General features: G+C 34.8%; 5 protein-coding genes across 8 annotated transcripts; all 5 read left to right on the forward strand.

The window, feature by feature from the left end:
- Positions 1-512: 512 nt before the first annotated feature.
- LOC133689078 (aspartyl protease family protein At5g10770-like) lies at positions 513-2,792 on the forward strand. Its single transcript, XM_062108801.1, has 3 exons — positions 513-843; positions 987-1,409; positions 1,609-2,792. The coding sequence occupies exons 1-3, from the start codon at positions 669-671 to the stop codon at positions 2,430-2,432; spliced, it is 1,422 nt and encodes a 473-aa protein (XP_061964785.1). The 5' UTR covers positions 513-668; the 3' UTR covers positions 2,433-2,792.
- A 2,530-nt stretch (positions 2,793-5,322) lies between these two features.
- On the forward strand, positions 5,323-7,272 carry LOC133689310 (aspartyl protease family protein At5g10770-like). 2 transcript variants are annotated; one of them, XM_062109123.1, is made up of 3 exons: positions 5,323-5,669; positions 5,777-6,193; positions 6,298-7,272. In XM_062109123.1, the coding sequence occupies exons 1-3, from the start codon at positions 5,483-5,485 to the stop codon at positions 7,113-7,115; spliced, it is 1,422 nt and encodes a 473-aa protein (XP_061965107.1). In that variant the 5' UTR covers positions 5,323-5,482; the 3' UTR covers positions 7,116-7,272. The 2 variants fall into 2 exon arrangements, with proteins under 2 accessions (XP_061965107.1, XP_061965108.1); XM_062109124.1 differs by having other exon boundaries at positions 5,323-5,663.
- Positions 7,273-9,310: 2,038 nt separating this feature from the next.
- Positions 9,311-14,085, forward strand: LOC133689308 (serine hydroxymethyltransferase 3, chloroplastic). Of its 2 annotated transcripts, none has more exons than XM_062109122.1 (12): positions 9,311-9,434; positions 9,587-9,839; positions 10,217-10,412; positions 10,500-10,674; positions 10,767-10,884; positions 10,977-11,089; positions 12,024-12,146; positions 12,382-12,486; positions 12,591-12,677; positions 12,758-12,865; positions 13,424-13,496; positions 13,598-14,085. In XM_062109122.1, the coding sequence occupies exons 2-12, from the start codon at positions 9,623-9,625 to the stop codon at positions 13,870-13,872; spliced, it is 1,590 nt and encodes a 529-aa protein (XP_061965106.1). In that variant the 5' UTR covers positions 9,311-9,434; positions 9,587-9,622; the 3' UTR covers positions 13,873-14,085. The 2 variants fall into 2 exon arrangements, with proteins under 2 accessions (XP_061965106.1, XP_061965105.1); XM_062109121.1 differs by having other exon boundaries at positions 9,317-9,452.
- A 1,898-nt stretch (positions 14,086-15,983) lies between these two features.
- LOC133688706 (uncharacterized protein C6G9.01c) lies at positions 15,984-17,437 on the forward strand. 2 transcript variants are annotated; one of them, XM_062108280.1, is made up of 2 exons: positions 15,984-16,124; positions 16,759-17,437. In XM_062108280.1, the coding sequence occupies exon 2, from the start codon at positions 16,796-16,798 to the stop codon at positions 17,255-17,257; it is 462 nt and encodes a 153-aa protein (XP_061964264.1). In that variant the 5' UTR covers positions 15,984-16,124; positions 16,759-16,795; the 3' UTR covers positions 17,258-17,437. The 2 variants fall into 2 exon arrangements, with proteins under 2 accessions (XP_061964264.1, XP_061964265.1); XM_062108281.1 differs by having other exon boundaries at positions 15,987-16,124; positions 16,785-17,437.
- A 3,004-nt stretch (positions 17,438-20,441) lies between these two features.
- LOC133689219 (ferrochelatase-2, chloroplastic) lies at positions 20,442-24,077 on the forward strand. Its single transcript, XM_062109009.1, has 9 exons — positions 20,442-20,699; positions 20,840-21,197; positions 21,291-21,434; positions 21,634-21,735; positions 21,838-21,941; positions 22,036-22,162; positions 22,268-22,420; positions 22,607-22,707; positions 23,490-24,077. Exons 1-9 carry the CDS (start codon positions 20,629-20,631, stop codon positions 23,803-23,805), a joined length of 1,476 nt encoding a protein of 491 aa, XP_061964993.1. The 5' UTR covers positions 20,442-20,628; the 3' UTR covers positions 23,806-24,077.
- The last annotated feature ends 127 nt before the right edge of the window (positions 24,078-24,204 follow it).

Here is a 24,204-nt window from a genome sequence, read left to right on the forward strand (position 1 = left end):
TGGATACCAGAGCTTAGACATTAGATAGTTAAAATATATTTGTTTAGGCATTGCAACACCAGAGAAAGGTATATATAAATATATATACTTCGATGGTGGTAAGGTTTAGTAAATACCATTTAAGGAGGTGGATATATAATGAAACTAGAAAAGTTATCATTGGCGTAGACTTGTCGCCCACGATGGAGCTAAGCGGTGGATGAAAAAAAAACATACTGTGCGCATGCATTGTTTGGAGAGTGTGGTTGCGATTTGTTTTTTAAAATACTTTTCGTGTTAAAATATATTAAAATGATATTTTTTTTATTTTTTAAAACGATTCAAAACATATAAAAAAATTAATTTTTATAAAAAAGTAATTAAATTTTTAAAAATCACAATTTATACCGCGTTTCTAAATGTTCGAGCACGTTTTATTACAATGGAGCTAAAGTTCGAGCACGTTTTATTACAATGGAGCTAAAGTGGTGGATGAAAAAAAAAACAGTCTATTGCTGATAATGGAGACAAGACTTCCATTTATTTAGTTGATCATCTACATTTGATTAGGTCACTCTTCATGATTTGTATATTGTTCATCATCCATAGCTTATGGTTTGTAGTATATAAGGCCCCTATGAGCTTATAAGTTGTGGAGACACAATTAAGAGAAGAACTACTTGTTTGCAATGGTCACCCCCATTTCTTCCATCTCTCTTACATTTTTTGTCAATGCTTTTCTTCTTTTGTGCTCTTTGAATAAGGGGTATGCTGTTGGAGAAGATGAGATTACGAAAGGCTATCTACATATTATTAAAGTCAAATCTCTTCTGCCATCAACGGCTTGCAACCAAACTTTTAAAGGTTTAATCTCCATTTGAACAATCATATCTTGATTTATGCTGATTCTATATATATATATATATATATATATATTGGTTTAATTGCACATATTTAATTGTTTGATTTTTATATAATCACACTAATTCAAGGTTTATGCATTTCAGTTTCCAACAGTTTATCCCTGGAATTAGTGCACAGGAGTGGCCCATGCATTCAGATATTAAATCAAGAAAAAGCAGCAAATGCTCCTTCTAACATGGAAATCCTCCTTCGAGACCGACACCGAGTGGACTCAATTCATGCTAGGCTCTCAAGTCATGGTGTTTTCCAGGAGAAACAGGCTACATTGCCGGCCCAGTCTGGTGCATCCATCGGTTCTGGTGATTATGTTGTTACTGTGGGACTTGGCACACCAAAAAAGGAATTTACGCTCATATTCGATACTGGCAGCGACCTCACTTGGACTCAATGTGAACCATGTGCGAAGACTTGCTATAAACAGAAGGAGCCAATGCTAGATCCTACCAAGTCAACATCATACAAAAATATTTCGTGTTCCTCGGCATTTTGCAAATTACTCGACACAGGTAAATATTCTGAGAACTTCTCGATTTTAGATATTGCAAGTTTATAAAATGTATTTGTTAATGGCATTTTCCTCAAAATGTTGGTATGGTTCTCAAAGATTGCGCAAAAAGTTGATTTTATTGTAGCAATTCTTTTAACTATATTGCCCACATTTTAGTGTTATGCTATTATAGCTGTGTTTGCCTATTATATATGCAGAAGGCGGAGAGAGTTGTTCTTCTCCGACATGCCTTTACCAAGTCCAATATGGAGACGGCTCCTACTCCATTGGGTTTTTCGCCACAGAAACACTAACCCTTTCATCATCAAACGTGTTCAAGAACTTCTTATTTGGATGCGGCCAACAAAACAGTGGCCTGTTCAGAGGAGCAGCCGGTTTGCTAGGTCTTGGTCGAACCAAGCTATCCTTACCATCACAAACTGCTCAAAAATACAAAAAGCTCTTCTCTTATTGCCTACCAGCATCCTCCAGCTCCAAAGGTTACCTCAGTTTCGGCGGACAAGTCTCTAAGACTGTGAAATTCACTCCGTTGTCTGAAGACTTCAAATCCACGCCTTTTTACGGCCTGGACATAACCGAACTTAGTGTCGGAGGGAACAAACTATCGATAGACGCATCAATTTTCTCTACATCTGGAACCGTTATCGACTCTGGCACGGTCATCACAAGACTGCCTTCGACAGCATACTCCGCGCTCAGCTCAGCATTTCGAAAATTGATGACGGACTATCCTTCCACAGATGGGTATTCTATTTTCGATACGTGCTATGATTTTAGTAAAAATGAAACGATTAAAATACCCAAGGTCGGTGTGTCCTTCAAAGGCGGAGTCGAGATGGATATTGACGTGTCAGGGATTTTGTATCCGGTGAATGGATTGAAGAAGGTTTGTCTAGCTTTCGCAGGAAATGGTGATGATGTTCAGGCAGCAATTTTTGGAAATACTCAGCAGAAGACTTATCAAGTGGTCTATGATGATGCAAAAGGAAGGGTAGGGTTTGCCCCCAGTGGTTGTAACTAAAATTGCAAAAAGAATCTCCAGTAATTAGCTCCGTATAATTAATAAATAAATGCATGGGTGATCAGCTTATATGTGGATATGAGCTGCAATGAAATTTATAGGGCATACAAGAAGGTGTGTGTAGCTAAAGAATGATTGCATGCAACATATGTATGGCAAATAATCTCTACAAAGGATCTGGGATTCCTTTCTTTGTTGCTTTGCTTTGTAAAAGAATTACCAGAAAAGAATTCTAGCTGAAAAGAGGGCTAGGAGATGACTCATATATGTGGTAGAATTTAGTAAGAGTGTTTTAAGCTTAAATTTTCCGTGGAATTTAAGTTTGAAATCAATTAAAGTAATCATTTTTAATATTCTTAATCAACTTTGCTTACGAATGTATGCCAAAATTATAGATCGACCAGCTCTCAATAAACTTGTTGAAGCTGGACAATCCACTCGTTTGCTAATAGGTTCCTGATTTTTTGAACAAGTGAAGCGTTATCCCTGAGAACTCAAATATTGGGGTTAAGAATGAAATATATGATTGTATTCTTCAAAATGAGAAAATAAATCTTATAATAAGAAGTGAAAAATTTCGAGATTAAAATAAAATTATTATTAATATTTTTGGCATTAATTTCTAAAAGATGCTTTAGGAATCCATTTCTGTTTTTGTTTTAGCCGTTTAGTTATAACATTAATTAGCGCGATCACAACCAGAGGGTTGTAAAATGACTAGAAGCTTGGAATGAGATTTGGGACTGTAATCCTTTTTGCTTTAATATAAGTCGATAACCGACATGTTTTTTTTTTTTCCTGGAGTCTAAGTAGGACTACAAGCTTGGAATTTCGGACAGTTTTGCAGCTACATGTGAATATAGGACTTCCAGGTCTCTCTATCTTTGATAATTTAAGGAAATTTTATTAGAAAAAAAATCATGATACACGCGGAGAGTCCAGCATCGTAGGGCTAGACCGCTCCCTTTTTATCTTTTCCAAATATTCTTCTTTACTGTTGGGAAAACTAGGAATAACCGGACACCAACTTACCCGGATTAATTCAGCGGAATACAATTCTAATTTTTTTTTCCTCTTGGTGCAGTAAAACAGAATTAAATAATGAATAAATATAATGCAACAATCACACAAATCAACACCAAAATTTTTAAGTGAAAAACTTGATGCGGGAAAAACCACGGGACCATAGTCTACCTAAAAACTTTCACTATCACAAATAATGAGTTCACAATTGTTCTTCCTCAGATTCAACTAAGGGTTACAACATATATATCATCAGCAACAACCTATTCTTGGAATACAACAAGATTAAAGAGAGTAATCTTAGAGAAAAGCTCACAACACTGACAGCCTCGTTTTCTATCAAAATGACCAGCTTTCACACTACCAATCTTCAATCCAACCGTTTAGAATTAAGAATAACGTGTCTAGAAGATGCTTTCCAAATCTCAGTCCGATCCAACGGTGAACGAACTGAAAATTAAAGAAATAAGATAGACTGCTTTGCTGTCTCCTCTTCTTTCTTTTTCACGTTTTTCTCCTCTGTTTTTGCTCTCTTTTAATTCTGTTCTCTCACTCTCTCTCGTCTGCCTTCTACAGTGGCAGACACATTTAAATTAAAGAGGCAGCCAGCTGACTCTCTTCTTGATTAATACGGTGGTCCCCCAATCACATGGTGCAGGACACCACACAACATTTACCTAGTTCGAAGGTTGTTTGTCTTGCATTTGCAGCGTTGGATGATCCATTTGCAATCTTTGGAGATGCTCAGCCAAGTCCTGCAGTCTTTGATCGTAAAAAAGAAAGGATTGGATTGTCCCTCGGCGGCTGTAACTAAACCAATAGCAATAAAATGTTTTCGAGTTCGAGTTCAAGTCCGGTTGGATTTTGTGCTTCTATCTAATCTATTTAAAGTCTCATCTGAATGCAAGAATATTTATTTCTAGTTGTTGAAAAAAACAGGTGGAAGACTCATTGCTAAAACTTCAATCAAGAAATGTGGAAGACTTGGAAGTAAACGTTCTTGTCTGCTCTTACACGCGTAATCCTTGACTTTGTACAGGAAGTAAACGTTCTTGTCTCATCTGGTCACATTTACTGTTTAATGGTTGTTAGAGATTATTTATTTTTTAAAGTATTTTTTTAAAATATATTAAAATAATATATTTTTTATTTTTTAAAATTTGTTTCTAATATTAACCTATAAAAATGATTTAAAAATACTAAAAAAAATTAATTTTAAAAAAATCATGAAAAATAGGTTGAATGATAGATGTAATCAGGCATATGCTCTAATGTTTTCAATTTTAAGGATCCTATCAATTCTTTATGAGAAGCCGGTCCAGTTTGATTTGAACTATTTGATAATTGGACGCGGCAACTTGAGAGAGAAATTTCCACGCAACTTCGCGTAAAGGATTAGAAAATCAAAACAAAAGTGAAAAAGAGCCAAGATTTATAATATAATTCATATTTATATATACAATTTCCGTTTCTTAAGATTTAAGGTGTTTTTTTTACACACACACACCATGCACAAATCCATGGCACTTCTCAAGGAGATAGGGTATGCGTGTAAGTTTACTTCTAGAGTCATAGCACCCTTTCATCTTATTGCCAACGTGATACATCCTTTTGATTTTTTTTTAATTATTATTTGTTACAACAGGGGCATTAAGGCTTAAAAAAACAAAAAGATACTTGAAATTTTTTTTTATTGATATTCGAGTCAGTTTATGTGTAACTCGACTAATTTTATAGGTTTTAAAATAAATGATAATGTAAGCTTTCAATGACCCTGAAATTTATAAAATTCAAAATAATAATTTTTAAAAATCAAACTAAAATCTGATCAGTTAAATTATACCCTTATAAATGAGAATGTCCTTCCTTCAAGTCTTTCATTGCGAGCCATGCCTTGCTTGTATATGTGTGTGCGCGCGCCGTGTGTGTGTGTATATAGAGGATACAAGGCTAGCTAGGGAAGAAAGCAGAGCACTCATGAGTTGTATGAGAACATAATTAGCAGCAATACAACTTGATTGTTTTCCATGGCCAACCTCATTTCTTCCATCAAATTTACCAGTTTCATCTATGTTTTTCTTCTTTTTCTCTGCCCTTTCTGTTCTCTGAAGAAGGGTTATGCAGTTGAAGCAAATGAGCATATAAAAAAATATGTTCATACCCTGGAAGTCAATTCTCTGTTGGCATCAGATTCCTGCGACCAATCTAGTAAGGGTTCGTGATCGTGTGACAAATACATATGTATATTTTATGATGTTGAAATGAAATTAATTTTCTACCTAATGCACTAAGCAGCACTAACTATAGGTTATGTGTTTCAGTGATCGACAAGGCTTCATCTCTGCAAGTTCTGCACAAGTATGGTCCGTGCATGCAAGGACTGAATGATCGGTCACATGTAGAATTCCTCCTCCAAGACCAACTTCGAGTGGACTCGATTCAAGCTAGACTCTCCAAGAACTCAGGCAATGGCATTTTTGAGGAGATGGTGACAAAACTACCAGCCCAGTCTGGTATAGCCATCGGCACAGGCAACTACGTGGTTACTGTCGGCCTTGGCACACCAAAAGAGGATTTTACCCTTGTATTCGACACCGGCAGTGGCATCACTTGGACTCAATGTCAGCCATGCTTACGGTCCTGCTATCGGCAAAAGGAACAAAAGTTCGATCCAACCAAGTCAACCTCATACAATAATGTTTCGTGTTCCTCAGCATCATGCAACTTGCTCCCTACCCGTAATTTTTTGTTTTTTCTTGACGTGTAAATTTCATAATTGAAAACAATGGTCTGGGATAAAAAAAATATTTGAGGCTTACTTCTTTGTCATGTTCATATGTAGGTGCAAGGGGTTGCTCTGCCTCAAACTCGACATGCCTCTACCAAGTTATATATGGTGACCAATCCTACTCCAAAGGATTTTTCGCCACCGAGACACTAACCATTTCATCATCGGACGTTTTCACAAACTTCCTGTTTGGGTGCGGCCAAAGTAATAAGGGTTTGTTCGGCCAGGCAGCCGGTTTGCTAGGACTAAGCTCCTCTTCGGTATCCTTACCATCACAAACTGCGGAGAAATACCAAAAGCAATTCTCTTATTGTTTACCTTCAACACCTAGCTCAACCGGCTACCTAAACTTTGGTGGAAAAGTCTCTCAGACTGCGGGATTCACTCCAATATCCCCAGCTTTCTCAAGTTTTTATGGCATTGACATCGTTGGAATAAGTGTTGGAGGTTCCCAGCTACCAATAAATCCATCAATTTTTACGAGCGGAGCCATCATCGACTCCGGTACGGTCATCACTAGGCTGCCTCCTACAGCATACAAGGCACTCAAGGAAGCATTCGACGAAAAAATGTCGAATTATCCCAAGACAAAAGGGGATGAGCTGCTTGACACATGCTATGATTTTAGTAATTATACAACAGTTTCATTTCCTAAGGTCGGTGTGTCCTTCAAAGGTGGGGTTGAAGTGGATATCCATGCATCGGGGATCCTGTACCCGGTGAACGGTGTGAAGACGATCTGCCTGGCATTTGCAGCAAATAAGGATGATAGTGCATTTGGGATTTTCGGAAACCATCAGCAAAAGACTTACGAGGTTGTTTATGACGGTGCTAAAGGAATGGTTGGTTTTGCAGCTGGTGGTTGTAGCTAAAACGAGAAAATACTGAATATCAAGTTGGCTTGAAATATATAGCACTATTATTGTGGGGTTTTGTTGTAAAATCAAATTCCATGTCTGAGCTCCAGATCCTGGAGCCAAAATTAATAAAGTGCTAGTAAATTTTCCAGTTTATGGATACCGAGGTGAATTTATTGCTTCTGCGAGGATCGCTTGAAACTTCATCTTTTTTTTATATTTTTTATGTTCTAACACTTGGCTTTTAAAATTGTATAAGAACAATTCTAGCTTCTTCGTTTGTTTGGATGAACACGCACCGTTTCGGGTCATTTTTAACATAGTTTACCACTTGCCAGTCCTCTGTCATAATCGTTTTATGTGCGGCAACGACAGAATGTTTGCTTCTCTTTTTTATTTATTTATAAATGTTACACTTATACCCTTGTAGTTTATAAAAGATATTTGAATTCAAAACTTTTTTTTTTATAAAAGATAGAACTATATTCAGTAGAGCTAGCCACAGCTTATTCACGATAAAAAAAAAATAAAAAAATAAATTAGTAATGGCTTAGTGTTATAAACCTGGGATGTACAAAATTACAAATTCCTTTTGAGATATTTATGCTTTATTTTTAAAAAAAATTTTGGGGATTCTTTTTGGAAATGAATATGCTTGTATTTAATTACTTTGTCATAATTATAAAGAAGCTTTTATAGTGTGTCGTTGTAGCCAAGCCCTCTTATGGTTCATGCCTAAGTTTTGACCATAAATGATTACCTGCGTATTTTCTAATAAAATAATAATTATAAATTTAAAACATGGTGTATATTGGGAACGGTATCTGTTTTAAATATTGATTTAATAATATATTATATGATATTTTTTAAAAATATTAAGACTGTGATATATTAAATTAACTCGGGTTAACCTGATAAATTTACGATTCAGGTTATAAGATCGTGATAATCCTATAAAAAAATCAAAATAAATTATGAAGATCAATTATTAATCAATTTAATGTTGAATTATGAAATTAAAAAGAAAAATATTAAATAAAAAGGGATAAAAAAATTACATGAATCAACTCGGATTAATTTGACAAACCCGCAACTTGGATTAACTTGTCAAACTCGCAACTTAGATTATAAGATTAGAATAACTTCATAGAAGACAAATAAAAAAATTATAAAGCTTAATTTTTAATTATTTCATTGTTGAAGGATAAAATAAAAAAAATAATTAAAAAAATTTGAAGTTAACCCATACTAATTTGTTAAACTCTTAACCTAGATTATAAAATTAAAATAACTTCAAAGTAAATTTTTTCTAATTGATCCAATATTAAAAGTTAAATTTTTTAATCTTGCTCATCTACTTTCCAAAAGGAGAAAATGTTACTCATTACATAAATCTTTTTTATTCGATTATGAAAATTTTTAGGTTTTTAAGTCTGTATTTATATATGAGATTTGTTTAGGTGTTTTATGGTATTTTTTTATATGCACTGAATTAAGTTGATTCACATATACTCTTATATATATATATATATATATATATATTATGTGTGTTCGTGAAAAAGAAAAAGGAGAGTAAAATACAATGGATGAATCTTGGTTGAAACAATCCTAAATTCTACAGACCATCTTGGACGAGAAGGAGATGCTCTTCCTACTTTATCATCGCAATTGCAAATACAGATTAAAAAATTGTTTCAGTCATATCAATTAATTTTTAAAAATATATTTTGTTTAGAAATATATTAAAATAATATTTTTTATATTAATATATATAAAAATAAATTTAAACAAATTATTTAAAAAAAAACATAATTTCTGAGAAGAAAAAGGAAGAAGCAAGACACTTAGATTTTTTGGCATATATGGAATAAAGTTTTTTTTATTTTGGCATGTAGAATTTTTTTTAAGGAAGACAATATGTTTACTATTTCAATAAAGTCCTTTAATACATGTCACGGATATAAACTTAAGGATAAATACTTTGTTATTGAATTTGTGTTTTTATATTTAATTATAAATTGTGTTTAATTTTAGAATTTCACTAACTTATTAGCTCGTGGTATGTCACGGGTTATAATAATAATAAAAGTAAAAGTAAAAAAATATATAAATATTGATAATGTATTTTTTAAAAAAATTGACTTTAATCATTAAAGATAGTTTGATTATTTTTAAGATATATCCTTAAAATAATATATATAGATAGATTATTATTATCTTCTCAAAAAGCGCGGCTCACACTTTTCAAGCAAAGACTAGGGTTTTTAGCACAATTCTCTCCAAACTTGCTTTATAATCGACTGCACACACGGCTCGAGACCCAGAGAGATAAAGGCAAACAAGATTTTGAAGGCAAGCTAGTTCCCTTCATATTTTTTTTCCTTTTTCCATTTTTGTTCCTTGTGAAATTGATGTTACTATGCCTGATAGTTCCGTTAAACAGAAATTTAAACTTTCTGATTGAATTATTTGATTGGAATTTGTAGGTGCTTTTTTGGTGAGGTATTTGTAAAAATCTAGAAATGCAAGCCACCAGTGGAGCCGCAGTGATGGGTTCTTTGCAACAACCTGTTTTGTCAAAAGGGCCAGCCTTTCCAATGAAAAGGAGTGTTGTCATTGGGTTTCCATATCAAGTTAAGCTTAATTCAGTGAAGCCATGCAGGGCTTCTTCCCTTGAAGGAAGTTTGGTCACTGGCAGACCCCCCTCTTCTGTTTCTGTGCCTATCCCTGAAACTGGAGGTAACCATAATATCTTTTGTTCTTTTCTATTGTTCTCCTGCTCGTCTCTTGAAGTCCGAACAAGTGAACATAGACCGTATGTAATTGTTGTGATTCTATTGAAAGGGTTGGTTTCTTAAGAAAAAAGTTGTGCTTTGTTGATATATTTTAGCTGTATTTCAAATGTTATCACAGAGTGTCTAGGTTTTAAGGGCTATCAATTTTCAACTAGAATACGTCAGTTATTTATTTAACTGTTTGGTTTAACTGTTTGGTTGGCTTTATGCAACGAGAATGACAAATAGAATGATATATAATATGATTCTAGATAGAATCTGTTGGTGATGAGTGGTGACACTGACTCTTTGTGAATGGAATTTTTTGTCATAATTGCGTAGCTGACATAAGTAGCTTCAAAGATTATGGACTTGGTGAAGCTGATCCTGAAGTGCTTGAAATTATAAAAAAGGAAAAGGATAGGCAGTTCAAAAGCCTTGAACTTATTGCATCAGAGAATTTCACATCTCGAGCAGTGATGGAAGCAGTTGGTTCGTGCTTAACAAATAAGTATTCTGAAGGACTTCCTGGTAAAAGGTAAATTTCTTTCATTTAGATGCCTTTCTTTTTTGTGTTGAAAATTTGAATGTCTTTTATAGCCTGATGATTGTCTATATATTGCAGATACTATGGTGGAAATGAGTACATTGATGAGCTTGAAACCCTCTGTCAAAAAAGGGCTCTGGCATCATTTAACTTGGATGGAAAGAAGTGGGGTGTTAATGTTCAACCATTGTCCGGATCCCCTGCTAATTTTGAGGTTTATACTGCACTTCTTAAACCACATGACCGAATCATGGTAAATTGTTTCTGTCTCTCTCTCTCTGATTAATGCTTTTGCAGTTTCACAATGCAAAATCTTTATATTTATATTTAATGTGATTAAATTAGGGTTTGGACTTGCCTCACGGGGGACACTTGTCTCATGGGTTCATGACTCCTAAAAGGCGGGTATCTGGGACATCAATTTACTTTGAGTCTATGCCATATCGACTTGATGAATCTACAGGTGATATATCATTGTTATCAGAATAGGAGAAAATGGTTGACTATATTGGTTTGGTGATGTTTATTAATCCTTTTCCCCAACATTTGTTATAGGCCTGGTTGATTATGATATGCTTGAGAAAACAGCTATCCTCTTTCGACCAAAACTCATTATTGCTGGTGCTAGTGCTTATCCTCGAGATTTTGATTATCCTCGCATGAGGAAGGTAGATGTTACATGCTGTTAATCTTGTTTTGCTTATTTTTTGTGTCCTTGTTGTTCCGGGCAGAAACCACCTTGTGCCCTTGTATTTTCAACTTTTAGTCATATCAAACTCTTTACTCTATTTTGAGCCATGCCAACCCTTCTACTTCAACTTTTGACACCCTTTAACCCGTTGATGAACTCTGTCACGAAAGTCTTCTAGTTCGACTAATGCTCTCATTTGACTAGTCCTTGACCAATTAGATGTGAACACATGTCTATTCTAAAGGTCATCAAATACCCCCTCTGCCATATAAGTTTGAACAAATTAGCCCTTTTGCAATAAATTAGGCTTAACTAATAAAATAAAGCAAAAAAATGAAGGATTTAATTATTATTAGGTATTTAAATTAGTTTAGCTAATAAAATAAAGCATGAAAAATTATTAAACCTAACCTTATAATTTTTCAATAATTTTTATTTTTTATGCTTTATTTTAAATAAAGCGTAAAATTAATGACTTAAATATTTATTTACATTTTTTTAGGCTTAAATTTTATTTTTGCTGATGTAACTTGATAATCCATAAATTAATCAAATCAATCACTTTATGCTTTATTTATTAGTTAAGTCTAATACATAGCAAAAGTGTTAATTTGGCCAAAATTGTGTAGTAGAGGGGTATCTGATGACTTTTAGAATGAATGCTTGTTGATATTTGATTGGTTAAGGATTGATCAACTGATAGCATTAATAAACCAACAGACTTCCATGACAGAGGTGGATGGAAGGATTAAAAAGTTCCAAAAGTTTAAGCAGATGGGTTGTCATGATGGAAAATGGAGTAGAGGGTGTGATATGGCTCTAAATTAAAAATATAGGGGCACAAGGTGATTTTTGCCCAGATTTCCCCCTGCTTTAGCAGCGAACTAACTACAATCTATGTGCATTGAAAGATTGCAGATGTTGTCGGTGCTTTTCTCATGATGGATATGGCTCATATAAGTGGTCTTGTTGCCGCTTCTGTTGTTGCCAACCCCTTTGAGTACTGTGATGTTGTGACAACTACAACACACAAGGTAAGTCCAGATGACTATTCGAGAAGATTTTTCTGGTATTTACTAACAGTTTGGGCCCAATGCCACTTCATGTTTCCTGGTCTAGCATGGGATATAGCATTGCGGATTTTGTATGGATCTTAATTTGATGTGAATGTGCCCTGCATAATTTTGTTGTCAATTGACATGCGAATAGCAACGCTTGCTGTGTTGATCTGCAAATAGACGACCTGAAAATTCTCTCATTTCTCTTCAGTCCCTACGAGGTCCAAGAGGTGGAATGATCTTTTTCAAAAAAGATCCTGTTCTAGGAGTTGACATGGAATCTGCCATCAACAATGCTGTTTTTCCAGGCTTACAAGTGGGTTGCTAATGCATGTTAGAAGTTGATTTAGATTTTCTGCTTTATGGAGTTTCACCTTCACATCATTCTAAAACTAACAGAGTCTGTGAAATGTTGTGCAGGGCGGTCCTCATAATCACACAATTGGTGGACTGGCAGTTTGCTTGAAGCATGCACAATCCCCTGAATTTAAAGCTTACCAGAAGCAGGTACTGTACTCTCTTGGTTAAACATGGTCCAAGATACGTTTTAATTCATCCAAACTTATTCTTGTTGCTTTTCCCTGTAGGTCATTTGTAACTCTAGAGCACTTGCACACCGAATGGTTGAATTAGGATATAAACTGGTTTCTGGTGGGAGCGACAATCATCTCATTCTTGTAGATCTAAGGCCATTGGTAAGTGTCTTGTTGCTTCATTGTCTCCGTTATTTTCTGAGATGTATTGCAATTTTTTGCTGGTTATCCGTCACCATCAAGGTTTTTCCCAGCATATGAATGCCCTTTGCTATTACTTGGATATCATAATCTCAAGTGTAAAATCAATTTATGTAACATGGCTGCAAAAGGAGCATAAGATGTTATGGTCAATTTTCGGAAGAATCCTAACCATATATTGTTCATAAACACTGTATAAGATGTTATGAACCAATTCTCAGAATCATCATATCCATATGATGTCACTTGTCTATGAATGCGGCAATGTAGTTTGTGTTCATACCTGTATTGTTGAGAGCACTTCTGTCTGTACATGGTCATTGTAATGCTTATTAATTGGTTCGGCCTGATTTTGTAAGCTTTGATTTTTATTGCAGAGTTTTAACCTGAAAGGGCATGGTCACTATTTTGACCACATAGCATCTTACTATGACAAACTGTTTTATGCATCATTTTTCAGCGGTGGCATCTGTCCCCATTTACTTTTCGCATATTTATCAATATATGTTCTGTCAACAGGGACTTGATGGGGCTCGGGTGGAGAAAATCCTTGACATGGCTTCTATCACCCTCAACAAGAATTCTGTGCCTGGTTAGCCTTGTTCTATATTCTCTTTCCTTGTCTCTCTCAATCCCAATCTCTTTCCCTTTATTGCCGCTCCTTGCTTATGGCTGCTCTGCTAATTTCAATAGGTGATAAGAGCGCCCTAGTTCCTGGTGGCATTCGCATTGGATCCCCTGCGATGACTACCAGAGGATTTACAGAGAGAGAATTTGTAGCTACTGCTGACTTGATTCATGAAGGAGTACAAATAAGTCTTGAAGCTAAAAAATCAGTATCCGGATCCAAGCTCCAGGATTTCTTAAAGTTTGTTAAATCCCCTGATTTCCCTCTAACAGATAAAGTATCAGATCTTCAAAGAAGAGTTGAAGCACTTACAACTCAGTTCCCAATTCCAGGATTATGAGCTGTATGACTGCGCTAAGTTGATACTTGAAGTGCGTGTTGTATGGCCAGACGAGACCTATAATTTTGTTAGTTTTTATGAGAACAGAGTGAGAGTGAAAAGCCTTGTAGCGCTCCATGTATGGTGCAAGAACAGTTATTTGAATGGATGATATACTAAAATAAGAAATTTTGGAATCAATAGCATTATTGCATTTGGGAAATGCTCCCTAAACGATTCAGCCTCCAAGAAGAAGATGATGCGGTTTGGTGTTGCATTCCGAATGTTAGCAGACTAAAATCATTTTTGGCAAGAGTGACGTGCTTTGATTTGATTCTGCTTTTCCTTGTGCATTTTTTGGGAGTGTTTGTTATGGTATCTGTTTTTTTTTTTTTTAATAATTTTAATATTTTTTTAAAGTATTTTCTTTTAAAATATTATTTTAATTGTATTATAATTTGCCATTCATGTACCCAGGCTCTAGGGGTGGGTTGATTTGGGTGTGTGTGTGTGTGTGTGTGTGTATTTATTTATTTATTTTTGAAATCATGGAACTATATTGTTTTGATAAAATAAAATCAAGTTTTTCATTAATTTGTCCGTTCCAGGTTCATAGTAAGTAGAAAAAAATATATTTTAAAACAAAAAAAAATTTAGATTTTTAAAACAAAAAATTATTTTAATTGTACTATAATTTTAAATACCCCTTTCATGTTTGCCATTCATGACTTCATGTACTCAAGCTCTAGGTTCCAAGTCAGGTGGTTCCAAGTCAGGTGGATGGGTTGATTTGGGTTTATTTTTTTATTTTAAATAATGTAACTATATTGTTTTGGTCAAACAAAATCAAGTTTTTCATTAATTTGTCCGAGGTCTGCTTTCAGGTTGATAGTTAATAGATTAGATTGATCTGTCAAGTTTGGTCCGTGGGGTTTGATAAACACTAGTCCTATAAGCATATTTGATTGTATTTACTTTAATTTAATCACATATATATATATATATATATATATATATATATATATATATATATAAAAATACACACACACACGCGTGATTATGTTCGTCTTATATTCAAAATAATAGGTTGAAAGACAATTATTTTACCCTTATATTTTTATAGATTTTTTAATTTTTAAAAAAGGGCATTGGAGTAACATAACAGAAGCAACATGGAAACATCTTAAATACAAGAGTGCCCATCACTTCTTATATTCCTTTTGTTTTGCGTAAAATGTTTTACAAATAAAAAAAAATCATATGTAACATATTTTTATCTAATATATTTTAGATATAAAATATTTTCTAGCGGTGAAATGATAATATTAGTGAAAAAAACAATCATGATAATGGTGGTGAAAATAATAATAAAATGATTGTGACACTAATAAAAAAAAAAGAGATAATGGTAGTGAAATTATGATGATGATAAATAAAAAGATAGTGATAATATGATAATTATGAAATAGTAGGGGTGATATAACGGTATTAAAATAAAAAGTGATGGTAGGATGATGTTGAAATGATAATGTAATAATCGTGGTGGATAGTGGTGGTGTAAGAGAAGGTAATAGTGGTAATAATGGTGGTGATTGAAATAGTTAGATGATATTGTAATTTGATTACTATTCATAAAATAATATATTTTATAAAATTTTAACAGCTAAGAATATTTTTTAATTTTTTAAAAATAAACACAAAAAAATCTAAAAAATATTTTACATGAAATAAAGAGACTCGTGGTTGCTTTACTGCTGCTACTAGTCCATGCTTGTTGCAGAATCAATTTCAAAAAAGAAAATAAATAAATAAATAAATCTCTTACAAATTTTAAATTACTCGTATATTTATGCAGTATTGGAGTGTTAAAAAAACAATAATTTCCCAATTCCCTAAGTGACATTCTTTTTAACTCTAAACAGGAAAAAATAAATAAATGACATGGTTGTTTTAGTTTGCAATTATATTATGTATATAGTATACGACAATTATTGTAGAAAGCTGTGAGAAATTCGTTAAGACTTACGTGGCAGTCAGGCTCACATGATATTATTAATCTCGGTTTGATTTTTAGCATCCTTAACTTCCTGATCAAAATCGAACCGTCCATATTTAACTCCTTAAAAACCGCATGGTATTATCATGGGGAAGCGACTTGAATAGCGTTTCCTATAAAACCACAGAATCCTCGCTGGCCCGCTCGCTTCTTTGCCTCTTTGCCTCCCTGACTGTCTGTCTCCAATCTATTCTCCTTCTACAGATTGCTACCAGAGGTTAGTTCTTCTCTCATATCTTTTCACTCTCTTATTTCTTTCTTAATTACTACTTTCTATTTGATTTTCATGCTAAAAAACCTAAAATTAAAATAAAAATTCCCAACTTGTTTGTGTTTGCTTTCCTGGAAACGTAGCAAAACCGAATTTATTTTCATGCAAATGATGAATTCAGCTCAGACAAATTAATCTCTCTTGCTATTGAGAACGAATTTGATTAATTTGACAATGTTTTTTTTTTTTTAAATTAAACATTTGTAAAAATAAATTTACACCTTTTTTTTGGGGTGCTAAACAATGAAAAATCAAACAAGTTCTTGAGTTTCAATTGAAAACTTCATTTTTTTTTCTGCTACTGAATAATGAAGAAAATGGCATTCGAAGAAATTCTCGATTTTGAACTATTTGTTGCATTTTGTGGCTGAAAATGTGCGAATTCAGCTTACTGATTTTGAGCTAGATGTTCCATTGTATTTAGCTGTTATTTGTTTGTTCCTCTGCTATTCTCCAGTTGGCTGACTTATATCAGTAGGTCTTTTAAAACACGAGTAATCTGTGAATTATTAGTGTACATTTTGTTGGCAATTGAATTGGGCGTTTGATGCTTGGTGATCTTGTTTTTCTTGGATTCTAGTTAAACAACTGGTATCAAACTTTCAGTTTGATTCAGTATGCCCAAAAAGAGTTCTTCAAAGAAACAACGAAATGCTGATATAGAGCAGGGAAAACCTTCTCCATTGAATGTGCCCAAAAAGATTTATTCAAAGAAACCTATACAAGAACAAGAAAATGCAGACGTAGAGGAGGCAAAACCCTCTTCAACACCAATGAAAGTAGGTAATGAGATAGATGAAATTTTCTCTGGAAAGAAGAGGAAGAAACCTGAACAAAAGAAAGTTGATAAGGCAAATGTGACTGGGGAAGAGAAACCAAAATTGACGACAAAGAAGAAGAAGAAGAAGAAGAAGAAGAGTAACGAAGATGAAGAGGGAAGGTTTACAGATCCACCTTGTAGGTCTCGGAAGAAAACAGAAGATGGGCTGAACATATATACGGAAGAGGAATTAGGTTTTAGCAAGAGCAGTGGTGGAGATACCCCTCTTTGCCCATTTGATTGTGATTGCTGCTTTTGATGATCCTTGCTGATGGGTTTAGCTGCTTCCTTGATAGAGTGGACTTATTGAGATATTAATGTAGTTTTGTGATTCTGAATTTTTAGTTTGCAGAAAATTCTGTGAAAAAAATTCCCGTGCACTGGAATTTTGGTTGTATGAAACTTGGTATTTTAATCAATTTTGCCAGCTTTCTTAGAACTCTTTTGCCAGGGTGGATTTGTTATATCTTAGATATGCTTCTGATTTTGATCCACTAGCAATTCCTGTACATGTTCTTTTATGATGAATTGACTATTGAGAACTCAGTGGGGCACTATGCATGGTATCTGATAGCCATTATTCATGCTACTTGCAAATCTGATCTTGGTCATTTTATGGAAACAACTAATGCATGCCTATTTGCAATTGTGAATTGGTGAGAGTTCCATTTATCAGCATCATTTAGGCTTGTTCTGATTATAGGGCTTAGTATTATGAATGAACTTAAAGGTATGCATACTTGCAATTGTGTCTGAGGGATGGTTCTGCATATCAACTTTTAGGATTGGTTCGAGTATAATGCCTGCTTCTGTGAATCAACTTAAAGGCACTGTGTGAGTATAAAATGTACTTGGTAGAATCACATTCACTAGATGAGCATAATACTTGTGCATGCTTTTGTATCAAATGCAAATATTCTTGTACTTCCATTTTCTAATTGACTCTGCTTGACGTTTTGTTCATTGTGAATTTCCAGTCTGGTAATTGGCAATTGGGTTCTGAACTTTTCACCTGCAGTTGCAGATTGAAACGGGAAGACAATAAGAAAACTAACTACAAATCTTGGTAACTATGTTGGAACTCCAAAAATGTCCAAATGTTGTGCCTATATGACTCTTTTGTGTTTTCTCCTTGGTGACGCTTCCAACTTATCTTCTCTTGCCTATGTTGTGTGCTCTACTTTCCTTTCATCCATTCCTACTTGTTCCTTCCTAGAACTGGAGTGTTGTTTTGTCACAGCAAGCTGGCATACTTGACTCCCATGAACAACCGTTGGTTTCTCAGCTGGAAAGCCATCCCATGTTCAACAGTTCAAGCACACTTCAATTGGTGTATTCATTAGCAAACTAATGCATTACTTAAAAGAGATGAAATTTCTTGTTTGGTAGAAATGAAAGTTCAACTTGCCGTCAAGCTTTTCATGTACACCTGAATTTTGATGAACGGAATTTGATGTTACCTAACCAATTTTTTTTAGTTCGCCTTAAGGCTCTTAACAGTGTGGATTTGTTGGATCTTAGATATCCCTCTGATTGTTAACCATTAGCGTTCTATCGTGCATTAACTTAAGTATTGTCCTTTGATCCCTTTGCAAGCAAATTATTTTCTGAGCATGTTCATTCAGTAGTCATGTTTCGCCTACATCTAAGCTTGGAGAGTTCCATTCATCACCAACAATTAAGCTTGTTTCAAGTTCTACGAATGAATTGAAGCTGCGCATATTTTGCTTTCATGAGCTAGTCACATGTATCATTGCCATGGTGCTTTGCTTTTGTGAATTAACTTCGAAGATTATTTAGAAATCTTGGTAACCATGTTGGAACTCCAAAAACACTCGAAGTAGCTCCAACATAAATTTTAAACACTTCCTGCCTGGTTTAAAGTCATTGTTGTTCAACACCTGTATTTTGATTACATGTTCGAAAGCGAGAACTAAGCATGACAGTCAGCTGTTAAAGAGAGCAGCAATGCCGTCGAATTCAAAGGCTTAGCCTTGATCACGGAATGCCGCTGGCAAAATGGAGATCTATATAAAGATGTATATGTTAAAACAAGATAAAAAAGATTTTCAATAAGGGAATTGAGCACCAAAAGGCTGGTGGATTTACCCATTGGGTTAATTTCCAGATTTAAAAAAAATATATGTTTTAAAGGGCTTTGAGTTATTTGAAATGGTTAAAAAGAAGCACAGTCGAAGGAATTTAGCTGCTTAGAATTTGAAGGAAGCCATGATCAAGTAATGACTCCCTCCAATCGTGAAAGCAGCTCAATTTGGGCACCATGCAAAAGGTGATTTGGCATTAAATAAAACCAATAATCACCCGTGTCTGACTGGGCGCCGCCATTTTTGCAAAAAAAGGGAAGAGAAAGACAGTGGTGAATAGAGATGTAACCGGATTATTGTGTCAAGAAACAACGATGAGTTTCAAGGTATCTTCATCCGGCCATGACTGAATTTTGGCTCTAAGCGGCAGTCAGGTCGCCATTGATCGGCGCCTGCTGCTGACTCTGTTATAGAGCCCATCCACACCTTAACGTAATCAAATTCATTCTTGCATATAAAAACATTGTTTTACTGTACATAAAATCACAGCTTTAACCAATCAAAACTCGGCAAGAAAGATCTTGTTACAACGGAACAAGCGGCGTTCTATAGAAGAGAAACAGATTTGTATTGTGGGTGCCGAAAAACCACGCAGGATGTAGTTGTGGAGTTAAGCTTATATAGTGGTTCACAAAAACCCTAAACTAAAGCAGGTTATGAAAGTACCATCTTAGACAGGGTTTTCATCCAGATTAGCTTCTAAACGAAGGGTAAATTAAGGAACACAAAAGAAAGAAAGATTCAAAACTTATTCCATCAAAACGACGCGGATTTGTGCACCTTTTTTCTCAGCTACTTGAAAATCAAACCTACCCTCTTTGACTGCCACCGAGATAAGAAGACGACAAATTCTGGTTGGTACTCTGATTTTCCAGTCGTGTCAAAATGACATCCACGCAATAATAATATGTTTTTCTTTTAATTTAATTTTTTACATAAATAGATGTTAAAAATAAATCTTTAAAATATCTAGAAAAAAAGAATTTAATTTCATACATCCTGATAAAAAAAAAATAGCATCAATAATCATCAATGACCTACAGTCCCGAGTTAATTTACTCTCAGTTAAAATTAGATTCTTTTAATAATGTATTTTTCGTATTAATATGATAAATAAATTAAATAAATTTTTTAAATGCTATATTTGGTATCCTATGCGGAGTATTTTTTTAAATATATTAAAATATTTTTTTATTTTTTATATAGTATATGAAAATTATTAAAAATTATTAATTTAATATTTTTTAAAATAAAACATTCATCTAAATTAAAAATTTACATCACTCTAAAAGTTATAAACTTATGAGACCAAAGAGGGGTGATAGGGAGAGATAACAGTCAAATCCCAGCATCCTGGAAACCCACCTAAATACCAAAGCCATTTGCTTTCTTCTTTGACTTTTTCCCTTATTTTATTTTATAAAAACACCCAAAACTCCATTTGCATCCCAACCTCCCTTCTCTTCTCCTTGTCTTGACCGTCTTAGCTACTCTTTTCCTTATTGCTATTCTTCAAATCGGAGCCATGGACGCCACGTCGTTCTGTGGTGCGCTTCCCCAGACGAAGCTCTCTGCTTCCAATCGTAATTTCTCAAGGTAATTCGTGTTTTTTTTTTGCATTTTTTCTTGATAGATTTTATTTGTACTTGATTGATAATTCATGATGGTCTGGATCATGTCGGCTGATTTTATTCAAATGATCTTAATTATTATCGATATTGTTGGTTAATTTGCAGGTCGTGCCCGCGTGCGAGATCTGTTGTTTCAGTAGGTAGGCAATCGTCCGAGGAATTTCAGCAGCCGGATAAACTTTATTCTCGAGAATCGTTAGTGGTTTCGAGTTCTAGTTCGGCTAACAAGGGAATGACAGCTAGCGGGAGATCATACTTGTCTGGTCCGGTTATGAAGAGAAATCCGGTTCGGCAAGCATTCTGCGCTGCCTCTGTAGTTGGAGTGGGCGCATATTGTGAAGGTTTTGTTGATTCTCATTTGCATGTGACAGAAGAAAAGGTTGGCGTGCTTCTTTTGAATCTTGGAGGGCCCGAAACGCTTAATGATGTCCAGCCGTTTTTGTTCAATTTGTTTGCTGATCCAGTACGTCGCTTGTTCGTCGATTCTTTATTTTAGACAACATTCGTAGTTTAGGGTTTGGTGTTGATCTGACAGTAGTAATGTTATATAATGCAGGATATTATAAGACTTCCCAGGCTGTTTCAATTTCTTCAGAAACCTTTGGCAAAATTAATTTCTGTTCTTCGTGCTCCTAAAAGTAAAGAAGGGTATGCTTCTATTGGAGGGGGCTCGCCTTTGCGTAAAATAACGGATGAGCAGGTAGAATGCATGCCCTTTTAAGAATTAAGATTCCTGGCTTCTTCTTTGGGTGATCGCTGCTTGTGGCGTTAGAGTTTTTCCTTGAGAAAACCATGTTCCAGTTTTTACATTCTGCTTTCTTTCCTTTTATCAGTTTTATGTGTACCATTGCTTCTTCCTGAAGGCAAATACATTTAGACTTTTGAGAAAATTGTTGCAGGCTGATGGAATCAAAATGGCTTTGAAGGCAAAGGGTTTGACTGCAAATGTCTACGTTGGAATGAGGTATTGGTACCCATTCACTGAGGAAGCAATTCATCAGGTGAGACTCCAACTTTTGTATTCAATTTATGTATCCTTCGAAGTTCGTTGTGAATCTCCTAATAACATTTACTTGATCAATCATACTTGTTTTATTTGGCAGATCAAGAAGGACAAGATAACGAAGCTTGTAGTGCTGCCACTTTATCCGCAGTTCTCGATCTCCACAACTGGGTCAAGCCTCCGTGTTCTCCAGAATATATTTAGGTGTTATATCCGTGTCAATTTTCTTTCCTTCTTTTTGCAGAACATTGAAAATATTGCTTAACTTTAACCTCTCTGGATGTGAGTGAACTTTCAGTGAAGATGCATATCTATCAAGGCTTCCAATTGCCATTATACAGTCCTGGTATCAACGAGAAGGTTATATCAAGTCTATGGCTGACTTGATTGGTGAAGAGCTGCAAAAATTTGCTAAACCTGAAGAGGTGAGTTCAATTATTGAATATTATGCATAATTTTGTGAGGCACAAAACTGATCTTTTTTTTAGATTGTTGTCCCCTGGTTATTCTAATTTTATATGGGATCTTAGGTCATGATATTCTTCAGTGCCCATGGAGTGCCATTGACTTACGTGGAGGATGCAGGAGACCCATACAAAGATCAAATGGAAGAGTGCATCTACTTAATAATGCAAGAGTTGAAAGCTAGAGGATCTTACAATGATCATACTCTTGCTTACCAGGTTGGTTATAATCTAATTTAATGAGGTTTACCATACAGTATTGCGCTTGCTACCCTGGCTGCTGTCTATTTTACTTAAGCATTCATTTTCTTATTTCCCATCATTAGGTTTTGCCTACTTTCATGTTTTGTTATTGCTAACTTGCAATATGACCTATCATTCCTTTGATTTTTTTTCCCTGACCAGAGCCGAGTTGGACCTGTGCAATGGCTGAAGCCCTACACTGATGAAGTTCTTGTTGAGCTTGGTCAGAAAGGTGTCAAAAGTCTTCTAGCTGTACCAGTAAGGTATGCAACTTGCATTTTCCTTTTTCGTGCAGTTAATTGGTGTTATTCAAGCTTCTTTCAGTAGGTTTGTGCATTCCATATATTGATCCAAGTAATATTTACTTCGCCAACTTTAGCAGTTTGTTTGTCGGTGCCATAAACCATGAATATATTGATCCAGTAACTTCTTTCACGATGTTTTACTTGTTAATATACTGCAGTACAATCATTATGAAGGCTTCACTCTGAAGATAGAGTCATTTTGTTTGTTTTTGAAAAGAAAGATAATTGACTAATCCATGAATGTTTTGGAGTCCAATTATGCAAGTATGAGTTTCCATCAATCTGCTACAGATGCTACTTTGAAGAATTTATGATACCAAAATGCATGATGGTATTATAGGTCTTAAAACATGTAGCATGCTGATCTTTTTGGATGTTTCATGCATCTATGGACATGAATTATTCCTGTGTGTTATATGAAATTATTTTAAAGTAGGGACCCTTGGACCTGCTGTATGGATGATATTTTGGATTTGACAACACAAGCTAATATTGATGCGCACATATTGTGTCAAGGCCAGAGGCCCTTGGTGTGTGTTTTAAGTTCTATTGTTTTTCGAGTCCTGTAAGACTGTTCTCAATAAAGTTGTCCTAGTTTCGACACATCATTCTCCCTTTATTAGTGGTGTGGTAGGTTGAAATATGTTTTAACCGGACGGGACAACTCTTCCTGCTCAATTTTAATCTAAATCAGAAATTTAACATTGATATCCCTTGTTAACTCCGATTTAAAATCTCAGCTTTGTCAGTGAGCACATAGAGACACTTGAAGAGATTGATATGGAATATAAGGAGTTGGCTCTGGAATCTGGCATTGAGAATTGGGGTCGTGTACCTGCTCTGGGTTGCACTTCATCCTTCATCACAGATTTGGCAGATGCAGTGATAGAAGCCCTGCCTTCAGCTAAATCCCTTTCAACCACAAGGAGCACCTCTGAAGAAGCTGACCGTGACTTTTTGAGCTATGCTATTAAAATGATTTTTGGTTCAGTCTTAGCATTTGTCTTGCTTTTGTCCCCTAAAGTGATTACGGCATTCAGGAACCGTCTCTTTTAAACGTGGAGAGTTCAGGGGAATCTGATACAGGCTGCCTAATACAAAAATTCTAATACAGGCTGCTTAATTGAAAATAATAGCTGCAGTATAAACTTATACATAATTCCCGTACTCACCCCGTCCTGTTTTTGATGCTATACAAGGCAGACATGAGGATTTTGAGATGTAATTTTGCAATTAGGGTTATATAATTGGCGATCAGTGGAAAACCTATTTTGTTTGATGAACCATGTGTAAAAACTATGTACTACTTCTATTTGCATTCTTTGTTACATCCCTGCGACTGCTGGGCTTCCTCTACAGAGGAACAGCATATTAAAATTGTGTTTGCAGTGCGAACATGTTTTTTCTTTTTAAATAATTTATTTTATATTTTTAAATTATTTTAATATATTTCTG

This window comes from Populus nigra, chromosome 3 (genome assembly GCF_951802175.1).
Source record: "Populus nigra chromosome 3, ddPopNigr1.1, whole genome shotgun sequence".
Classification (NCBI taxonomy): Eukaryota; Viridiplantae; Streptophyta; class Magnoliopsida; order Malpighiales; family Salicaceae; genus Populus; species Populus nigra.

What these genes read in the sequence shown, in the direction of transcription:
- LOC133689078 (XM_062108801.1), top strand. Translation starts at nt 669, where the DNA reads ATGGTCACCCCCATTTCTTCCATCTCTCTTACATTTTTTGTCAATGCT. An exon ending in TTGCAACCAAACTTTTAAAG is followed by an intron (nt 844 to 986) that starts GTTTAATCTCCA and finishes TATGCATTTCAG; the next exon opens with TTTCCAACAGTTTATCCCTG. An exon ending in TTGCAAATTACTCGACACAG is followed by an intron (nt 1,410 to 1,608) that starts GTAAATATTCTG and finishes TTATATATGCAG; the next exon opens with AAGGCGGAGAGAGTTGTTCT.
- LOC133688706 (XM_062108280.1), top strand. Translation starts at nt 16,796, where the DNA reads ATGCCCAAAAAGAGTTCTTCAAAGAAACAACGAAATGCTGATATAGAG.
- LOC133689219 (XM_062109009.1), top strand. Translation starts at nt 20,629, where the DNA reads ATGGACGCCACGTCGTTCTGTGGTGCGCTTCCCCAGACGAAGCTCTCT. An exon ending in GTAAAATAACGGATGAGCAG is followed by an intron (nt 21,435 to 21,633) that starts GTAGAATGCATG and finishes AAATTGTTGCAG; the next exon opens with GCTGATGGAATCAAAATGGC. An exon ending in ATCATACTCTTGCTTACCAG is followed by an intron (nt 22,421 to 22,606) that starts GTTGGTTATAAT and finishes TTCCCTGACCAG; the next exon opens with AGCCGAGTTGGACCTGTGCA.
- LOC133689310 (XM_062109123.1), top strand. Translation starts at nt 5,483, where the DNA reads ATGGCCAACCTCATTTCTTCCATCAAATTTACCAGTTTCATCTATGTT. An exon ending in CTGCGACCAATCTAGTAAGG is followed by an intron (nt 5,670 to 5,776) that starts GTTCGTGATCGT and finishes TATGTGTTTCAG; the next exon opens with TGATCGACAAGGCTTCATCT. An exon ending in ATGCAACTTGCTCCCTACCC is followed by an intron (nt 6,194 to 6,297) that starts GTAATTTTTTGT and finishes GTTCATATGTAG; the next exon opens with GTGCAAGGGGTTGCTCTGCC.
- LOC133689308 (XM_062109122.1), top strand. Translation starts at nt 9,623, where the DNA reads ATGCAAGCCACCAGTGGAGCCGCAGTGATGGGTTCTTTGCAACAACCT. An exon ending in GAAGGACTTCCTGGTAAAAG is followed by an intron (nt 10,413 to 10,499) that starts GTAAATTTCTTT and finishes TATATATTGCAG; the next exon opens with ATACTATGGTGGAAATGAGT. An exon ending in TCGACTTGATGAATCTACAG is followed by an intron (nt 10,885 to 10,976) that starts GTGATATATCAT and finishes CATTTGTTATAG; the next exon opens with GCCTGGTTGATTATGATATG.